At 45.5% G+C, this 22,011-nt stretch overlaps 1 protein-coding gene across 1 annotated transcript in view; it reads left to right on the top strand.

Annotated features, from left to right (window-relative positions):
* The window catches only part of LOC124776430 (zinc finger protein 879-like), a 375,801-nt gene that overhangs the window by 301,854 nt on the left and 51,936 nt on the right, over positions 1-22,011 (top strand). Inside the window, exon 7 of the mRNA XM_047251425.1 lies at positions 7,818-8,010. Coding sequence (XP_047107381.1) covers positions 7,818-8,010 — 193 coding nt within the window. The remainder of the gene's footprint in view (positions 1-7,817; positions 8,011-22,011) is intronic.

Here is a 22,011-nt window from a genome sequence, read left to right as displayed (position 1 = left end):
CTCAGGGTACTAATGGGCATGATGGACTCTCCTTGGGAGAATGGATCACGAGAATCAAACCCTTTACTGAATTTTTTCCACATCAGGGTTGTCCTGTTTCATCGGAGAATTTGTGGTATCACTGTGTTGATCGGATGAGGTAAACAATACACCACAGAAGTCCTCAATTTGGTGTGTAATGTCCACTGCTGTTGGCATTCCAGCAATCCATTTAGCCAGAGTTCCATCTGTAACCCCCTGCCCTCATGACAAGCCCCTAGAGGTGGATATAGCCCTCATGAGAACTTGTTGAGTGTTCATGTCTGACCATATGTTCTGACCAGTGTTTTTGGGTTTGCCTGCTGGTAAAATAACCGTTATTCACAAATTGCTCATATTTGGTCGGAGTGAGTTTTTTATTAAGTTCCTGCATATCCTGCAAGTATATTTTTCTCGCTTTGGCATATTTAAAGTGGTCACTTGCATGAAAATAGGGTATTGTGTTCTTTGCGATTGATGGGTGCAACTCCTAATCCCCACATCTCTCATCCTCAATGAATTGTGTGAGTATTGAAACCAAATGAAAATATTGCACCTAGTCTAGCTGTTGGGCTTCCTCCCTCCAAGTTTTGTAACTGTGCTTGAAATTTCCGCATCACTTCTTCCACATTGTGCTTGAAATTTCCACATCACTTATTCCACAATGGGATCTTTCATTTCAAATTCACCATTCCCAAAGATGTCAAGAAGAGATGATAGTGCTGTTTGCTCCATCTGTGATAGCTCCTGTGTTGATAGAATAATTTCACGCAGAGCAAGTTGAGCCAAAAGTGCTTACAGCTGTTGAATGGTAGTACCAGACATCATGGTTTTTGTCAATACTAGTGTGAAACAAACAATGTATATATCTTGAAAACCACTCCCATCCATTATAAACCCCGTGGCAGCCATGAAGGAAATGGAAGCCATCAATTCACATGGTTACACAGCTCAGCTCACAATGTAGTCCACAGGAAGCAAGAATTTTTCTTGCTTTTATATAGAGTGGATGATTGAAGGTGACAAACAGATTTTTTGATGTTGTTCCTTACATTTTTAACAGCTGTTTTGAGGGCTATATAGATGGTGTCAACATCTGGAGGGGTGGGGGGGGACTTCGATAAATGGAAGCCACAACATGCGTGAGGGCTGGTTACGTGTTATTGTTCAAATGGTTCAAATGGCTCTGAGCGCTATGGGACTTAACTTCTGAGGTCATCAGTCCCCTAGAACTTAGAGCTACTTAAACCTAACTAACCTAAGGACATTACACACACACCCATGCCCAAGGCAGGGTTCGAACCTGCAACCGTAGCGGTCGCGTGGTTCCAGACTGAAGCGCCTAGAACTGCTCGGACACTCCGACCGGCTGTTATTGTCTTCCTAAACCCATTCCATTCAGATAAGTTGATAGCATTCTTACATTTCCTGTAGATCCACAGCAGATCTGTTGACCTCGTCAGTAAACCTTTCTCAGCTTCACTAGTAGTTATAGCTTCAAAGATTATTGTGGTTAAACCTTCTTCACTAGGTTTGTCGAAGCGCTCCAGTGGAATACTGCCGGACTCTCTCAAGGATGTCACTTTCGGTAATGACTTAATCTTGTCAGTAGGCCTAGAGGCTTTTGGGATCAGGTATTTTTTGGGGGTAAAACACTGAATACTCCATGTTGCATGAAAAGTGTCATTGCCATCAATTGTATCCATTTTTATGCCTGCATTGTCAGAATAAATTGTGTTACTGGGTTTTTCATTATGATTTCAAGAGGCTGCTGAAAAGCTGAAATTTCAAATTTCGTCACTTCACCTTATGAACTGCTGAAACCCATGGCTGAAACGACATTCAAAGAATTTGGGATCTTGTCATTCACACTTCTTGAAAACATGTCAGGAGAAGGAAATTTATCCAATGAATTCACTTTCCACGTGAGGACCTCACATTTCAAAGCATATTGTGGATTGCTGGAATTCATTGTTTCTGGGTACCACAAATATATTGCTTTACATATTTCAGCCAACGTAGCAAGGGTATATTTCTTTCTGGGAGCAACTGGTTCATGTGTTTGCAGAATGTCTTCCAGTATAAAGTGACTCAATTCCTCATTTTCTTCCATCCATTTGACGATGAAGTTTATACAGTCAATCATTTCAGCACTTTCCAGCTGGCCACAATGTCTTGAAAAAGATGCAAAGAGAAGGAAATGCATGTGACAGTAACTGTGGTACCTACTTTCTGCGGCTTCTTAAAATCTGTTCCAGTGCCAAGCCTCCATAAAATGCCCTCACCCCATTCATCTGCAATAGCTGAAGCAGCCATTCTTATATTTTTTGTGGTGTCCGAAGTTCATTAGGAGGCGCACACTATATCGCCTGTGTTTATTTAACTTCCATTGTTGGGCCTTTAAGGATACAGAGGCATCTGTCTCACAATAAATACATAGTTAATTGAAATTCAGCTTGTTCACTTTGCCTCTTGATGCACATTCTAGAATCTTTTACTTCTCTTTCAGCCTTGAGAACACTTGACTTCTTGTGTAGACATCTTTTGACAATTGTCATGAACAACAGATGTTTGACACTCTAACCAAGTATGATGGCCATCTTTTCTCCCATAAAGGTCTTCAGTGCCTGAAACCACTGAAAATATAAATGAAGTAAGTATTTGTGTTAGTGATGTTGAGAAACAGCTGAAATTGTTAAAACTGAACAAAGCTCCAGGCCCCAATCGAATCCCTGTCAGATTCTATACTGAATTTATGGCTGAGTTAGCCTGTCTTCTCACTCTAAGCTATTGTAGATCCCTCAAATAAAAAACTATGCCCAGTTGTTGTAAAAAGGCATAGGTCACACGCACCTACAAGAAGGGTAGTAGAAGCAATCCAAAAAACTACCGTCCAATATTCTTGATATCAATCTGTTGTAGAATCTTAGAACACATTCTGAAGTCAAACATAATGAGGAATTTTGAACAGAATGACCTCCTCATTGTGAACCAGCATGGTTTTCGAAAATCTCGATCATGTGAAACTCAACTCTCACTTTTCTCACGTGTCATATTGAAAGCATTGGACCAGGGCAACCAAGTAGGCGCAGTGCTTCTTGATTTCCAAAATGCATTTGGCCCAGTATCACACCTATGCTCATTGCCGAAAGCACGATCATATGGGGTATCAAGTGAAATTTGTGACTGGATTCTGGACTTTTAGGTAGGGAAGACACAGCATGTTATCTTGGATGGAGAGTCATCATCAGATGTAGAAATAACTTCGGATGTGTCCCAGATGAGTGTGCTGAGAACCTTGCTGTTCGTGTTGTATATTAATGACCTTGCAGATAATATTAATACTAAAATCAGGATTTTTGCAAATGATACTTTTATCTATAATGAAGTACTACCTGAGAGAAGCTGCATCAATATTCAGTCAGCTCTTGATAAGTTTTCAACATGGTGCAGAGATCGGCAGCTTGCTCTGAATGTTCAGAAATGTAAAATTTTGCTCTTCAAAAAATGAAAAAAATGTAGTATCCTATGACTATAATATCAATGAGTCGCTGTTGGAATTGGCCAACTCATACAAATACCTGGGTGTAACACTTTGTCGGGATGTGAAATGGAATGATCACACAGGTTCAGTCATGGGTAAAGCAGGTAGTAGACTTGGTTTTGTTGGTAGAATACTGGATAAGTGCAATCACTCTACAAAGGAGATTACTTACAAATCACTCGTGCAATCCACCCTAGAATATTGCTCAAGGGTGTGTGACCCATACTACATAGGACTAACGGGATATTGAACATATACAGAGAAGGGCAGAACGAATGATCACAGGTTTGTTTAATCCATGGGAGAATGCACAGAGATACCGAAGAAACTGAACTGGCTGAAGCTAGAGGGAAACTATCCCAAGAAAGTCTACTAACAAATTTTCAAGAATCGGGTTTAAATGATTGCTCTAGGGATATAATACAACCCCCAACAACACAGGGTTCATGAGATGATAATGATCAGTTTGTGGGATGCCCAACTGCGTTGTCATCAGCGCCCATACAAAGTCCCAATTTTTACACAGTCCAATTTTTTCACAGTCCAATCTGGCCACTGTCACAAATGATGATGATGATGATGATGATGATGACAACACAAACACCCAGACCCTGGGCCAGAGATCGTTAGAGTAAAATTAGAATAATTACTGCACTTATAGACGCATTGAAACAGTCATTCTTTCCACGCTCCATATGTAAATCGAACAGGAAGAAACCCTAATAACTGGTACAGTGCACCTCAAGGTGGTTTGCAGTTGTAGAGTATACCCTTATCTTCATTATTTTCAACAGCATCACTGCATATAAAAACAAGTAGTGCCCGCCATATCAAGGCAATTTGCCTACAAATCATGTGTTTCACAACTCATACACATTGTTGTAGAACTCCACAAATGGCAAAAGAGATTAACTTAACAAGAACAACTTCACTAATTGGGATTGGCAGATGGCCAGTCATTTGACTCTCCTGTTCCAGAATGGGATTTCTGAAAGCAACAAAGGGGGACTAAGTAATAAGTATTGGTAGATACTTCTCATATGATTACCATAAACATTCTGTGCAAATCAATTTATGTCAGATGCATGTAGAAAATTTCAGAGTGAACCTGATCAGTATTGCAATTGACATTTAAAGCCAAGGAGAAAATTCCTGATCTTTCAGGAATTGGAGCACCTTATCAGGTGAAGCAGGCAAAAAGGAATACAAACGTCTCAAAAATGAGATCGACAGGAAGTGCAAAATGGCTAAGCAGGGATCGCTAGAGGACAAATGTAAGGATGTAGAGGCTTATTTCACTAGGGGTAAGATAGATATTGCCTACAGAAAAATTAAAGAAACCTATGGAGAAAAGAGAACCACTTGTATTAATATCAAGAGCTCAGATGGAAACCCAATTCTAAGGAGTATATAGAAGGCCTATACAAGGGCGATGTACTTGAGGACAATATTATGGAAATGGAAGAGGATGTAGATGAAGATGAAATGGGAGATATGATACTGCGTGAAGAGTTTGACAGAGCACTGAAAGATCTGAGTCGAAACAAGGCCCCTGGAGTAGACAACATTCCATTAGAACTACTGACAGCCTTGGGAGAGCCAGTCCTGACAAAAGTCTACCATCTGGTGAGCAAAATGTATGAGACAGGCGAAATACCCTCAGACTTCAATAAGAATATAATAATTCCAATCCCAAAGAAAGCAGGTGTTGACAGGTGTGAAAATTACCAAACTACCAGTTTAATAAGTCACAGCTGCAAAATACTAACGTGGATTCTTTACAGACGAATGGAAAAACTAGTAGAAGCCGACCTTGGGGAAGATCAGTTTGGATTCCATAGAAATATTGAAACATGTGAGGCAATACTGACCCTATGACTTATCTTAGAAGCTAGATTAAGGAAAGGCAAACCTACGTTTCTAGCATTTGTAGACTTAGAGAAAGCTTGTGCCAATGTTGACTGGAATACTCTGTTTCAAATTCTGAAGGTGGCAGGGATAAAATACAGGGAGCGAAAGGCTATTTACAATTTGTACAGAAACCAGATGGCAGTTGTAAGAGTCGAGGGACATGTAAGGGAAGCAGTGGTTGGGAAGGGATTGAGACAGGGTTGTAGCCTCTCCCCGATGTTATTCAATCTGTATTTTGAGCAAGCAGTGAAGGAAACAAAAGAAAAATTCAGAGTAGGTATTAAAATCCATGGAGAAGAAATAAAAAACTTTGAGGTTCGCTGATGACATTGTAATTCTGTCAGAGACAGCAAAGGACATGGAAGAGCAGTTGAACAGAATGGACAGTGTCTTGAAAGGAGGATATAAGATGAACATCAACAGAAGCAAAACGATGATAATGGAATGTAGTCGAATTAAGTCGGTTGATGCTGAGGGAATTAGATTAGGAAATGAGACACTTAAATTAGTAAAGGGGTTTTGCTATTTGGGGAGCAAAATAACTGATGATGGTCGAAGTAGACAGGATATAAAATGTAGACTGGCAATGGCAAGGAAAGCGTCTCTGAAGAAGAGAAATTTGTTAACATCGAGTACAGATTTAAGTGTCAGGAAGTCGTTTCTGAAAGTATTTGTTTGGAGTGTAGCCATGTATGGAAGTGAAACATGGACGATAAATAGTTTGGACAAGAAGAGAATAGAAGCTTTCGAAATGTGCTACAGAAGAATGCTGAAGATTAGATGGATAGATCAGGTAACTAATGAGGAGGTATTGAATACGACTGGGGAGAAGAGGAGTTTGTGGTACAACGTGACGAGGAGAAGGGATCGGTTGGTAGGACATGTTCTGAGACATCGAGGGATCACCAATTCAGTATTGGAGGGCAGTGTGGGGGGGGTAAAAATCGTAGAGGGAGACCAAGAGATGAATACACTAAGCAGATTCAGAAGGATGTAGGCTGCAGTAGGTACTGGGAGAAGCTTGCACAGGATAGAGTAGCATGGAGAGCTGCATCAAACCAGTCTCTGGACTGAAGACCACAACAACAACAACCATTCACATAAATAAAAGAATTGTAGGTCTACATGTCATATAATGATGTGAGGTCACTGTGAAATATTGTTTGTCATTTTTCTAAAATCTATTGGTAGACTTTTTCTCCCCACCAATTTCAGGGATGTGAAATGACAAAAAAAGAATTTTAAATATCTACTTTGTAGTAGAATTAAGCTGGCTGATGGCTCTCGCTGTTTTAATTTCTGGTAATCTTAACTGAAAAGTGTTTTCCCTCTGCATACTACATTTATCGGACTGTATATTAATGTGGTAGCAAACGTATTTGATTCTGCTGTTCTACCCACACCCAGTTCTGATAACTTAGCAAAATAAATTTAATGTAATTGATACACAATTTCAAATGACTGCAAAATGGTGTAAAGTGTCTCACCTTAAAGGAATTTTTGTGCCAGTTCTGAAACTTGCCTTAGATTTTACAAATCTGTTATGTTTCTGAGGTTGTGGAGAATTTAGTATTATGTGTAATATTTTAGTAGTATTAATTCAGCTTTTGTGTTTGGGCTATAGTTGGATGTGTAAAACGTGGCCTTTGATCGTCCATCATCAGTGGAATGAACTTTTGAAAATAATCGTTTAATATTGCTCCACTGCAGAACTTTATCCAGCAACATTGTGCCTCTAACTAGTGTGTGTAAATTAATGAGAAACAACTGCTATGAGATGAACACGGTTCATTTCGTGTTGCTTACTCGTATTTTACATTAGTATACTCTGCCATAGCTACCAAGCTATGTGGTGGAAGCCGTGGTAAAATACGGTGTCAGTTTCAGGGCGAAGTTGGATCAAATTCCCTCCTGGCCATCCAGATTTTGGTTCCCTGTTGTGTCCATGAGACATTTAAGCATATGGTTCCTTCAGAAAGTCCATGGGTGTCTCCTGACACATCCTTGACCTGCTCGATTTTGTACTCTGTCCCTTATGATCTCGTTTTTTATGATCTTTTGTATTGCTCTTTTATTTTCCAGTGTCTCCCCTGTTTTACTATTCATCTTCATTTGTGGTTGCAGTTCCAGTGGAGCCACCATAAATCATGTTGTGAAGAAACAGGAAACTGGAATGATGGGAATCGTATTTAGTTGTGTACCAGACTATAAAACTTGTTCCTCTAATTTGTTCTCAATATTTTGTTTTCATATTCTTTGTGTCAGAATATAGTTTTAAAGCCGACCACTGTTTCACATTAGTGCACCAAAAACACTGTTACACTGTGTCTTATGATGTCAACAGATTCAAGACTGCACGACTTCTGGGAAAGCATGCGACTTTACATACTGGTATCAAGCCTCATCAATGTGACGTGTGTGGAAAACAATTTCGGGAACGTGGAGCACTGAGGGAGCATAACCGGATACATACTGGTGCTATGCCATATACGTGTGAGTTCTGTGGAAAGAACTTCCGTTTCAAGGGTATTCTCACTGTAAGTTTGAGCTAATTTTTATACATACAAACTTTCGAAAAGGAAAATTATTTACTAAAATCTGCCACAATAACTGTAATGTGGACTAACAGGCAGTAAGAGAAACTACATTAAAAAAATCCTGGAAATATTGTGTAATTAAAATTTAAAAAAGAAATGCTAATCTTCTGACATATTTGATTAAATTTTTTATATTCTGGAAGAGAGACAGTGAAGAGCAGGAAACTACAGTATCTCAAAAAGAAGTAAGAAAGGGAAATATGACATTTGTTCAGAGAGTATCTGGGAAAGGAAACCCATTGTTGTTGTGGTCTGCAGACCGAAGACTGGTTTGATGCAGCTCTCCATGCTACTCTATCCTGTGCAAGCTTCGTCATCTCCCAGTACCTACTGCAGCCTACATCCTTCCGAATCTGCTTAGTGTATTCATCTCTTGGTCTCCCTCTAAGATTTTTACCCCCCACACTTCCCTCCAATACTAAATTGGTGATCACTTGATGTTTCAAAATATGTCCTATCAACCAATCCCTTCTTTTTGTCAAGTTGTACTACAGATTTCTTGTATTCCCAATTGAATGTAGTACTTTCTCGTTAGTTATGTGATTGGCCCATCTAATCTTCAGCATTCTTCTGTATCCCTACATTTCAAAAGCTACTGTTCTCTTTTTATGTAAACTGTTTATTGTCCTTGTTTCCCTTCCATACATATGTTTTTGGACAGGGTCCGCTTTTAACCCAACCATGTTTCACTGCAGTTACAGCATCTTCAGTGGGCTCTTTCTTCTTCTTCGCGGATGGATCACTTAGGACCACGCGTAATCAACATTTGTTGGCCTTCCTTTTTGCCCAGTATTCCTTCATGAACAACAAATGGGCTAGCTTTCGTTGCGTAGACCATGTATGTCGGTTAGTTTTTCTCTCTTCTTCCTCAAAACCCCATGTGTTTGTGATTTTTCTGATTTCATTTCTATCGTGTACATTTGGAGACCCTAATTCTCTCAGGTCTTTTTCCATCTGTTTGTACCAGTTTGGTCTTATAGTTTTGTTCTTTAAAAATGTATGGATTTTGTACGTTAACCTGTTTGAGTCCATTCTTTCTAAGTGCCCCATGAACAGGATTCTTCTCATGCGCATTGTGTCTGTTATTTTGGAGATATTTTTATATATTTCTACATTGGGTTTTGGATAATGTACCCCATCTTTAGTTCTTGGTCCTAGGATTTTCCTCATTATCATACGTTCTTTCACTTCTAATTCCTCTTTTAGTGTTCTGTGTTGAAGGTTTAGTGTCTCAGATGCGTAGAGAGCTTCGGGTCTAATTACTGTTGTATAGTGTCGTATTTTGCAGTTCCACGAGAAACTCTTTTTGTTGTAAGTGTTTTTTGTTAACTGAAATGCCATCTCCATTTTCTGGACTCTTGATCTGACAGATTTCTTTTCATTACAATTTTCTGCAATCCATTCACCTAAATATTTAAATTCTTTTACTCGAGAGATGTAGTTATTACCAATTTTGAGATCAGAAGGTGCATCTTTGATGTCAGTCATAAATTTTGTTTTTTCAAATGAAATTTGTAATCCTATTTTAGCTGCCTGTTCTTGTAATAATTCTAGCTGTTTCTGTGCATCGGTAATGTCTTGTGCGATCAGTGCCATGTCATCAGCAAATGCTAAACAGTCTAATTCTATGCCCTTTCCCCCTGCGGGTTCGGGGGTAAGAATAGGCCCGCGGTATTCCTGCCTGTCGTAAGAGGCGACTAAAAGGAGTCTCAAACGTTTCGGCCTTCTGTGATGGTCCCCTCTTGGGTTTGACCTCCCCCCCTTTTTTTTTTTTTTTTTTTTTTTTTTTTTTTTTTTTTTTTTTTTTTTTTCCTTCCAAATTTCCGTCGTCTGTGCGTGCCATTTGGGGAAGGACACCTTACGTGGTGTTTTTGTATTGGTCCATCATGCTCCACCATCTTGCATGTTACCTATTGTCGTGTGGGGGGGGACTACGCCCAACATCTTCTGGGTGGTCTCCTTCTCGCCTTGTGCGCACTCTTCTTCTTAGCGCCTACGACAACTGTGGACCCTTTAAACACCTAAAATCCAGCACGGTAGCCAGTCCGTTGTGGTGGGGTCGTCATGTACCCTCTTGGTGGTAGCCCCCTGACCACGCAGGGATCGCACTACAGATGCCTGAGTTGTTTCCTCCCCATGCATGCCAAGGAGTATGTGCCCATCTTGTCTGGGGCACAGGGACTCCGGGCAACGGGATATCGGCCAGGTACCCGTTGCTTTGGCTGGGTGGCGCCCTTGGGGAGAGCCCTCGTTCGGAGTAGGTGGCATCTGGGCGGATGTGGCGCAATGAAGCGCAATAAATCACATCAAGCTGGTGGTCGCACGGCCACCAGCGTCTCTAAGCAAGGTAGAGTCAACTTCGATGCTGCGCAGTATGACCCTCAGACGTTCCCCTCGTTGGCTGCGCCATGGGAGGGACGCCGATCTAGTGCCAAGCGGGAGCCTTACGTACCGCAATACCTTGTCTGCAGCAGGACTGATGGTGACTCCTTTCTTCCGACGAAGCCTATGTTTTTTGTGGAACACCTGGAGGATAAGTTTGGGGAAGTGGCGGGGTTGTCAAAAATGAGGAATGGGTCCATCCTCCTCAAGACGTCCTCCCCAGCCCAGTCACGAGCGTTGCTCTTGTGTGATAAGCTGGGTGACGTCCCTGTTACCGTCACTCCCCACAGTAGCTTAAATATGGTCCAGGGGATTATTTACCATCGTGACCTCTTGTTGCAATCCGATGACGAGCTGAGAGCCGACTTGGAACGACGTGGTGTGCATTTTGTCCGTCGCGTCCATCGAGGACCCAAGACAAACAGGGTGGCCACCGGTGCCTTTATCTTGGCCTTTGAGGGTGATGTCTTGCCCGAGAAGGTCAAGGTGATGGTTTACCGTTGCGACGTCAAGCCATACGTGCCTCCCCCGATGCGGTGCTTCCAGTGCTGGAAGTTTGGGCATATGTCCTCCCGTTGCCCATCCAGCGCTACATGTCGAGATTGCGGACGCCCCTCTCATCCTGATTCTCCATGTGCACCTCCGCCTGTATGTGTTAACTGTGGGGAGCACCACTCTCCATGCTCGCCGGATTGCCCCGTTCTTCATAAGGAGCGGAAGATCATGGAATTTAAGACCCTGGACCAGCTTACTTATCGCGAGGCTAAACAGAAATATGAAAGGTTGTATCCTGCTTCCCTTCGAACATCTTATGCTGCAGCCACGTTATCGTCGCCCGCACGAGCGACGGTTGTCGCTTCATCTGTGCCGCCTTCAGTGGGCCCTCGGGGCCATGTATCTCTGTCTGCCCCCCTCGTGCCTGGGGGCAAGCCTTCCTCTCTTGCCCCCTTAGCAGTTGGGGGCAAACCCTCTTCTGTCGCTCCCCCCAAGCTTACTTCGGGAGTGACATCTGCTCCACAACCGGGAGGCTCGATTCCTCCCCCTCCTTCTCCGGCGGCGTTGCCTCCGCCAGTTCCTCTCTCGCGGAAGGGGTCCCTCGGGGCTGTCCCTTCCTCCGTTTCTTCTCCTTCCCAGCCAGATGTCAGCCAGTGGCTGAAGGTTCCGCCACCTGCTGGTCGTAGGGCTTCTGCGTCGTCGTCAGCCTCCGACGCTCCTTCAGAGAAGCTCTCCCAGCCCTCTCACCCTAAGGGCAGACGCGAGAAGAAGGAACGGAATGTGTCCAAGAAGAAGGACGTTCCGGCGGTTTCAGCACCGCCTGCTGTACATAGTCCTGGCTCCGGGGATGAGGTGGAGATCCTCGCCTCTGCCGCGGATCTCGCCCTCACGGAACCCTTGGGGGCCTCTCCTATGGACTCAGCTGACTCTCCCCTAGTGGCGGCGGTTGGCTCTGAAGCGCTGTCTGCTTCTTAGTCGCCTTCACGCCCTCCCAGTCCCTTCCTGCTTCCATTTTCCAATGGAACTGCGGCGGTTATTTCCGCCACCTGCCAGAGCTCCGGATGCTTCTGAGTGATTCCCCTGTTCTCTGCATTGCTCTGCAGGAAACTTGGTTTCCTGCACTGCGGACCCCCGCCCTTCGCGGTTATCGGGGATACTATAAGAACCGTGCTGCCTGTCAACGAGCGTCAGGTGGGGTTTGCCTCTTTGTTCACCACTCTGTCTGTAGCTCGCCAGTACCCCTTCAGACGCCTTTAGAGGCAGTTGCTGCCAGGGTTGAGCTCTCGCCGGCTATTACTGTTTGCTCTGTTTACATTCCTCCGGATGGGGAGCTCCCCCGCCATGTCTTGGCTGCGCTGCTGGCTCAACTCCCACCACCATTGCTGCTTCTGGGCGATTTGAATGCCCACAATCCTCTATGGGGTGGGACTGTCTCCGATGATCGCGGTCGGACTGTGGAGCATGTGTTGGCTCAGCTCGACCTTAGCCTCTTGAACACCGGTGCTCCCACGCATTTCAGTGTGGCCCATGGCTCGTTCTCGGCCATCGATCTCTCTATTTGCAGCCCTGGACTTGTCCAATCCCTCCACTGGAGGGTGCATCCTGACCTGTGTGGCAGTGACCATTTTCCGATCTATTTGTCACTGCCACAGTGTCATTCTTCTGGGCGCTTGCCCCGCTGGGCTCTCCACAGGGCTGACTGGCCAGCTTTTACTTCCGCTGTAACCATTGCGTCTCCCCCACAGGGTGACATTGACGAGGTGGTCCGTGTTTTCACCACGTCCATCATTTCGGCGGCCGAGGCTGCCATCCCCCGTTCCTCTGGCCTCCCTCGGCGGAAGGCTGTCCCCTGGTGGTCGCCGGAGATTGCTGAGGCTATTCGCGACCGTAGGCGGGCTCTCCAGCGTCATAGGCGGCACCCGTCTCTGGAGACCCTCATCGCCTTTAAGAGGCTCCGTGCCTTCGCCCGTCGTCTTATTGCACGGCGTAAGCAGGAGTGCTGGGAGAGGTACGTCTCCTCCCTGGGCTCCCGTGTCTCGTCCTCGCACGTGTGGTCCCGGATCCGGCGGATTTATGGCTCCCAGACCCCTATGGGTGTCCCTGGGCTCTCCTTGGACGGCGCTGTCTGCACGGACGCTGCCGCCATTGCTGAACGGCTAGCCGCGCACTTTGCTCAGAGCTCTGCGACTGCATCCTATCCCCCCGCCTTTCGCTCTCTAAAGGAGCGAGCCGAGCGGACGCCGTTCTCATTCCACACGTGTCGTTCTGAAACATACAATGCTCCTTTCAGCGAGAGGGAATTCCTCGCCGCCCTCGCCGATTGCCCTGATACAGCACCAGGCCCAGACAGCATCCACGCGCAGATGCTGAAGCATCTCTCCAGGGACTGCCAGAGACACATTCTCGCGATATTTAATCGCATTTGGAGCGAAGGCGTGTTACCGTCGCAATGGCGGGAGGGCGTTATTGTCCCCATCTTGAAACCCGGTGCGGACCCACTGGCGGTGGACAGCTATCGTCCCATTACCCTCACCAACGTTTTGTGCAAATTGCTCGAACGTATGGTGGGGCGGCGTTTGTGTTGGGTCCTTGAGTCGCGCGGTCTCCTCGCTCGATCCCAGGGTGGCTTCCGTCGGGGCCGGTCTGCAGTGGACAATTTGGTGCGGCTGGAATCTGCTGTCCGTACGGCTTTTGCCCGACGTCAGCATCTTGTTGCTGTATTTTTCGATCTGCGGAAGGCGTATGACACCACATGGAGGCATCACATCCTCGCCACGTTGTATGAGTGGGGTCTTCGTGGTCGGCTCCCGGCTTTTATTCAAACCTTTCTATTGCACCGCTCTTTCCGGGTGCAAGTCGGTGCCGTCTCTAGTTCTTCTTATACACAGGAAAATGGGGTCCCACAGGGCTCGGTGTTGAGTGTGTCCTTATTCCTAGTGGCCATTAATGGTCTGGCTGCAGCAGTGGGGTCGTCGGTGTCTCCTTCTTTGTATGCCGACGACTTCTGCATCTCATTTAGCTCCACGACTACGGGAGTCGCCGAACGCAGGTTGCAAGTCACCGTTCGCAAGGCAGCATCATGGGCTCTGGCTCATGGTTTTCAGTTCTCTGCTGCCAAGACTCGGGTTATGCACTTCTGCAGGCGTCGGACGGTCCACCCTCATCCTGACCTTTACCTTGACGGCCACCTGCTTGAAGTGGTGGACACTTGCCGCTTCTTGGGACTCGTGTTTGATGCCCGGCTCACATGGGTTCCTCATGTTACTCGGCTGAAGCAAAAATGCTGGCGGCACCTCAACGCCCTCCGCTGCCTTAGCCACACGTCTTGGGGTGCGGATCGCTGCACGCTGCTGCGATTGTACAGAGCCCTTGTGCAGTCTCGGCTTGATTATGGGAGCCTGGCTTATGGGTCTGCATCACCCTCAGTGTTGCAGTTGTTAGACCCCATACACCACTGTGGGGTCCGGCTTGCAACTGGCGCTTTTCGAACGAGCCCCGTGGATAGTCTACTGGTGGAGGCCGGGGTTCCACCGCTGCGGATTCGCCGTCATCGTCTGCTCGCCGACTATGCTGTCCACGTACATTGCTCGCCAGGCCATCCCAATCGTCGCTTGCTTTTCCCTGCCATGGTCCTCCATCTGCCCGAACGGCGACCTAGGTCTGGGCTTTCCGTCGCTGTCCGCGTTCAGTCCCTGCTGTCGGAATTGGGTTCATTCCCTCTTCCGCCTCCCTTCCGGGTCCGTGCACCTACGCCTCCCTGGTGTTTGTCCCGGCCGTCCGTCCGTCTGGACTTGGCACAGGGACCCAAGGACTCGGTTCCGCCTGTGGCCCTCCGTCGCCGTTTTCTTGCGCTCCTCGCCTCATTTCCGGGCTGTGAGCCTGTCTACACTGATGGTTCCCTGGTTGATGGTCGCACTGCCTACGCTTTTGCTCACGCTGCCCATGTTGAACAGCGCTCCTTGCCAGCTGGCTGTAGTGTTTTTACTGCAGAGCTGGTGGCCATCTTGCGCGCTCTTGAGCATATGCGTTCCTGCTCAGGTGCGTCCATCGTCATCTGCAGTGACTCCCTGAGCAGCCTCCAGGCCATCGACCGCTGCTATCCCTCTTCTCCTCTGGTGTCCTCTATTCGGGAGTCTGTTTCCACCATTACCCACTCTGGTCGTTTGGTGGTTTTTGTTTGGACGCCAGGTCACGTTGGCATCCCAGGGAACGAACGTGTTGACAGGCTGGCCAAAGGGGCGATAGACGCCCCAGCTTTGGAGATCGGCCTTACGGCTCGCGACCAGCAGCTGGTGTTGCGCCGTAAGGTGCTTGGGATGTGGGCAGCTGAGTGGCGTGGCATGACAGCCCCGAATAAACTGCGGGCTGTCAAGGAGACGACCGCTGTGTGGCGTTCCTCCCTGCGGGCTTCTCGCAGGGACTCAGTGGTCCTGTGTCGGCTGCGCATCGGCCATACATACCTGACGCACGGCCATCTGTTGCGTCAGGAGGATCCCCCCCTGTGTCAGTGTGGGTCCCGGCTGACGGTCGGCCACATTTTGCTGGAGTGTCCTCGACAGCGCACACTCCGGCATTCTTTTAATCTCCCGGGCACTTTGGCTCTGGTTTTATCCGATGATGCCTCCATGGCTGATGACGTTTTAAATTTTATCCGTGGTAGTCCATTTTATGGTTCGATTTAGGGAGGTCCTGCACCTTTCCCTTTCTGTGTCTTTTGTCCTTGTGTCTGTTGCTGTTCTGGTGTGCCGTGAGATGGTTGACTCTTTCCCATTTTTGATCTCGTGGTCAGTCAACCAGTCTCCGGCCATCTTCCTTTCTTCTGTTTCTTTCTGTCTGGTGTTCCTCTGTCCTGTTCTTGTCTGTAGTGTTTGTTGCTGCATTTGTGTTCTTTTAGCGCCTGGGGGGACGTCTCCTCCCCCTTTGGTTTTTACCTGCTCTGTTGCTTTTCGGCTTGCCTGATTTTGGAATGGGGGACTGATGACCTTCGCTGTTTAGTCCCCCTTAAACATCCCAACAACCACCACCTCTATGCCCTTATGTCTTGGTCCCAGTCTGTGTGCTGGTGCACCTGCTTTTTTCCATTCTCTAACAACTTTTTCAAGAGCACAATTGAAGAGCACTGGGGACAGTACATCCCCTTGTCGTACTCCTGTGTCTATTTCAAAGTCTGTGCTCAATTCTCCCATAAATTTTATGGCTGTTAAAGATAATAAATGTTCTTTACTTTTTGTATACATGTAAATATTAGTTTTTAAATCTTAATTATAGATATTTGAAACAATACATAAAATTATGAATTCATACCTTTTTACCACATGGTATGGTTTTCCGTATTATGTTTCTACAGTGACTGTTTTGTTTCACAGTTAGTCATCTGCAGAGGACAAACTGTGTATACAAACATTAAAGAACATTCTCTATCTTTAACAGCCATGAAATAAAAGCCCACTGAAGATGCTGCAACTGCAGTGAAACATGTTTGGGTTAAAAAACAAAATAGTGTTTTGCTAAAGGCACACCCTATCCAAAAACATATGTATTGTGAAAGCAAACATGGGAGAAAAGAGCTTCAACCCCAGGATGATTATTCCCTTCCATACACAGCTACAATCCAGACACCTCTCTACTTTGATCATCATCAGTTATTTTGCTGCCCAAATAGCAAAACTCATATACTACTTCAAGTGTCTTGTTTCTTAATTTAATACCGTTAGCATCACCTAGTTTAATTCGACTACATTCGAATTATTCTTGTTTTGCTTCTGTTGATGTTCATCTTATATCCTTCTTTCAAGACACTTTCCATTCCATTCAACTGCTCTTCCAAGTCCTTTACTGTCTCCAACAGAATTACAGTTTCACTGGCAAACCTCAAAGTTTCTATTTATTCTCCATGAACTTTAATTACTACTCCATTTTTTTTTTCCTTTACTGCTGATCAACATACAGATTGAATAACATCGGGGATAGGCTACCACCCAGTCTCACTCACTTCTCAACCACTGACCCAGAATCTTCGACTCTTATAACTACCATCTGGTTTCTGTACAAGTTGTAAAAAGCGTTTCACTCCTGTATTTTACCCCTGCTACCTACATAATTTCAAAGAGAGTATTCCAGTCAACATTGTCAAAAGCTTTCTCTAAGTCCACAAATGCTATAAATGTAAGCTTGTCTTTCCTTAAACTGCTTTATGATGTAAGTGATAGGGTTAGTATTCCTTTCCATGTTTCTACATTTCTCCAGAATCCAAACTGACCTTCCCCGAGATCTGCTTCTACATGTTTTGCAGTCTCCAGTAAAGAATTCGTGTTAGTATTTTTCAACCATGACCTATTAAACTGATTGCTCAGTAATTTTCACACCTGTGAGCAACTGCTTTCTTTGGATTTGGATGTACTACATTTTTCTTGAAGTCTGAGTGTATTTCACTCTCATACACATTGCACCTGTAGGATAGAAAGACTCAATGTAATGTGACCTTAAGAGAGACTCTCTCCAACTGCACATTAGAGAAATTATTTGCAATATCAGCTTCAAAAATCTCCATCCTTATCAACCTTTAATTTGGGTGTAAAACAATGGAAAGTCCAGGATGGAATAACAACACTATGGAAAGGCAACAATACAAAAGGGATAGATTGCTACTCACCACATAGAGGAGGTTTTGAGTCACAGACAGGCACAATGAAAAAGATTCCTAGAATGTTAAGATTTTGGACAAAATACTATTTATGAAATAGAAAATGTACACACAATCACCGGCCGAAGTGGCCGAGCGGTTCTAGGCGCTACTGTCTGGAATCGCGTGACTGCTACGGTCGTAGGTTCAAATCCTGCCTTGGGCATGGATGTGTGTGATGTCCTTAGGTTAGTTAGGTTTAAGTAGTTCTAAGTTCTAGGGGACTGATGACCGCAGCAGTTAAGTCCCATAGTGCTCAGAGCCATTTGAACCATTCACACAATCATGCCTCACACACACACACACACACACACACACACACACACACACACACTGTCACTGTCTCTGTCTCTGTATGCTGGGACCTGATTGCGGCTGCATCTGATGTGAGCAGCAATCTTCTTGAGTAGGTGATGGGTGAGAGGAAGAGGCGTTGGTCAGGAAGGGGAAGGGATAGTACGGTATGGGTGGTGGATGGTGCTGCATGTGGGAGTGTACAGGGATGTGTTGGGGACATGATAGGGCTGCTAGGTGCAGTGGTGGGAAGCTGTGCTAGAGGAAAGGAGGGTGGGCAGGAGGAGGAGGTGAGAAGTAGAGAAGGATAAAAAATGGTAGTTGTGTCGGTAGGATAGAAGGCATGTGTGTTGCTAGAATGGGAGCAGGGAAGGTGACAGGTTGATGGAGGACAGGGCTAGTGAAGGTGGAAGACCGGGGTAGTGACGGGAACAAAGGGAGAGCTCCCATCTGCGCAGCTCAGAAAAGTTAGTGTTGACAGCACTTGCTACTGTGTTAAGATTATATGTTCCCTTTCTTGTAGTGTCACATGGGTCTACTATTATATATACTCTCTCATTAATTCCACCACGAAGTCTATTATCTTACACACTGTAATTGTTTGGTTTGCTTTTTATGTAAATCTGTTTCTTGGCAAAATATGTGTTACCTTATGTAAATGATGCCTGGTCCAAATCTCAGCTGGTCTTTAATATTGCACCATACTTTCACCTATGACTTGGTACATTCATCTGGGGTTGTTCCAGATGCACAAAATGTGCTGTATCCACCTAACACAATTTAAGCAATACTAAAATGAACAAAGCAAAAAGGAGGTGATCTGTACCAATAATGATGTCCGCTCATTTTTCTGTTTCTCTTTGTTGTGTCCACCACAAAATTCTCTGTGATACCTGGCCAATCAAAGTGCATACCAAGAACTACAGCAAGACATTTTAGATCTGGGGATGATCCTAGATAGAGAGAGCCAAGGTATGGCATTAGACTAAAATAAAAGATCTTGAAAGAAATAGTACATGTCAAAAGCTGCACAGCAGCAGCTAAAATGAAATCAGCTTTCTTTGAAGTAAGTGAACATTTAGAAATACAGTGTAATCCATTAAGGTGCGGTTTTTAGAAAATATTGAAATAAGGGAACTCATATGTTTGGAAATGAATGTGTAGGATTTGGGTAACGAACACAGTGTTGGTGATGTGTAATGACTGTCGGCATTACCGATTCACATACACAATATTTAGTTATATGCATTATACGGACAGGCACAACTTAAAACACTTGGCATCTCAGAACACTCTGTCCGAGGTCCAGAGACACTGTTTTTGCAGTGATATTCTTGGGGATGGAAGGCAGTAGAGCTTGTGTCCCCACAGGACTCCTCCCCCAATGGCCTGGAGTGCTGAAGTTGTATTGCGGTGTAGTCTTTTAAGTTGTGTTGCGGTGTGGTCTGCCTGTTTATGACATCGGTACTGGCCGAGTGGGTGGTAGCGGAGGTGCCATCGTTAGGTTGTCCACTGGTGATTGTACGTGAGCCTGTCGTGGGGATGTAGGTTGATCCTGTGTCCGGTTTTCCACGTTGTGGTCTGGGGCTGACACATGTAGGATGCCGTCCCTGGATAGTGTAGATAAGAGTGCAGCTGTATCGACTGACTGTAGTATCAGTGTGGAGCGGTACAATGATTGCGACACCGTGCTGTTGCTGACCTGTCGATTTTCGTATGTGGCAGATACCACAATCGTCGTGTCATTTAGAGACACTGACATCTTCTGGAAGGTAGTGTTTGACATCGACTTTGACGGAAAAGGGGGTTGCGTTGTGGCGTGAGATCGAAGGGACTTCCCCAACATCTCTGCCCAAGTCCACACTGTCTTCCATCTATCAACAGACACAGTAGTGGGTTTGCCAGCTATCACGATTTTGAATGTGTCAGGTCCTGCTCTTAGTACTTTATATGGTCCACTGTATGCTGGGTACAGCTCTGGCTCGATGACATCTGTGCGTAGCATTACGTGAGTGCAAGTCTGTAGGTTTTTTTTTTTTTCCACGAGTACAGTGGTTGTTGTGTGATTTGAAGGCAGTGGGACTCTGATGCTGCATGTCCATTCTCTGACCTGTCATACAAGGTCTGGGAGGTCCTCATTGCCTTCGTCCATTGTCTGTGTGACAAATTCCACCAGGACACTAATTGGTTCACTGTAGACGATCAACACTAGCAAGGCATCGAGGTCATCTTTGTGGGCCGTTCTGATACCCAGCAGCACCCAGGATAGCATCTCTGACCATTCGTTATTGTGGCACACTAGTGCTGTTTACAGCATACGGTGCCACCACTCCACTAGGCCATTTGACTGTGGATGGTAGGTAGGCTGTGGTACGAAATCGGTGGCAGCCACAGAGGCAGTACAGTTCTGTAAACATTGTCGATTCGAATTGTCTGCCCTGATCGGTTGTTAACGGTCAGGGCCGCCAAATCCCGCTATCCGTTGGCTGATAAATGATCTCACTACTGTCTCTGCTGATATGTCCCTCAGCGGAGCAGCCTCCACCCCCTGAGTCATTCGGTTGATGACCAATAGGATATAACTAAATCTGTTTGATTCAGGTAGTGGCTCTACTAAATCTGTATGAGCGTGCCAAAAATGGCCCTTCGGGACAGGGAAGTTCCCTAACACCCGTGGTTGTGTCATCCTGTCTTCGCGCTCTGGCAAGGAATGCACACTTGTGTCCAAGTGGCACAATCCCTCTTCGTATTCGACCATATGTAACGCTCCGAAAGTAATTTCATTGTGGGGTTCACTCCAGGGTGAGCTAAGTTATGGAGCAAGTTGAATGTTGTTCAGCAATAGTTGCCAGGGACAAAAGTTCATTGCCTCCCAGTTGACACGTCGCATCAAACTAGTTGGTTTCAGGCACTGGGCATTGTCGTAGTTGTAATCTGTGCGTCCACAAGATTATCAAAATCCAGTTAATTGGTCATGGCCACTAGGTGGGACAGGTAGTCCACAACCATATTGTCCACTCCGAGCACGTGGTGAACGTCTGTTGTGAACTGTGAGATGTGGTCCAAGTGCCTAAAACTGGTGGTGTGGCAGTGGCAGACGGGTTAATGCTTGATGGTATAGTAAGTGGTCTCCCTTCGATATCATCGCAGGAGTCGCACACTACTTTGTACGTGGCCAGTAGTTTGTGGTCAAAGGTTGACCACCTCCTTTGACAGTATGTCAGTTTCCTTAAGAGAAAACGGAGAGGTTGTGCCATCCCTGGCACTTTCTGCTGTAATACAGCACCTATCGCTCGGTCGCTTGCATCTGATGTAATGATAAGATGAGCATCCCGTTAAGGCCGTGCAAGTGTGATGGTGTGGGCTAGTTGAGCTTTAGTGTTGTCGAATGCAGTTTGCATCTCAGCTGTCCGTGTTAGCTTCCTCTTCACCGATGTATTTCTCCTCCGTAGAGCTTCTGTGATGGGAAGTAAGAGTTTCAGCTGCCTGGAGTAGGTGTTGTCAGTAGACAATTTACGTAGTTCTTGGTAATTTGTGAGAGGGGAACAGTTAGTAATCTACTCAATTTTGCCCTGTGTGGGCCGTATGCCTGTTGGGTTGACTGGAAGGCTGATGAACATGATGCAAGGCTGTCACAGGTGGTATTTTTCAGTATTAATTTCCACCCCGTGTTGTGACAGCTTGTCGTATACTCCATGCAGGTGTCGTACATGTTCCTCTGTGGATTTTGAGAATATAATTAAATCTTATAAATAGCAGTAACCGCGTGGCACATTGAAAAACGTCAAGGAATCTTTGCCATGTTTGTGCATCGTTTTTCAACCCAAACAGCTTGAATAAGAATTTATGTGAACTGAATGGAGAGATAATGGCTGTTTTGTGAATCTCCTCCATAGGTATGTGGGAGTACGTACTTTTACAGTCCACTACACTAAAGATGGTTGCCCCTGCCAACTCGTGTGTGAAATCTCGGATATTCAAGACAAGGTAGCTATCTATAATTGTTCTGGCGTTGAGGTACCAGTAGTCGCCACAGAGGCACCATGAACCATCTTTCTTTGGCCGCATAGTGATAGCTGATCCCCGTG

The sequence above is a fragment of the Schistocerca piceifrons genome, chromosome 2, assembly GCF_021461385.2.
Source record: "Schistocerca piceifrons isolate TAMUIC-IGC-003096 chromosome 2, iqSchPice1.1, whole genome shotgun sequence".
Taxonomy (NCBI): Eukaryota; Metazoa; Arthropoda; class Insecta; order Orthoptera; family Acrididae; genus Schistocerca; species Schistocerca piceifrons.
The sequence above is the reverse complement of the archived record's forward strand: the minus strand, read 5'-3'. Positions and strand labels throughout refer to the sequence as shown.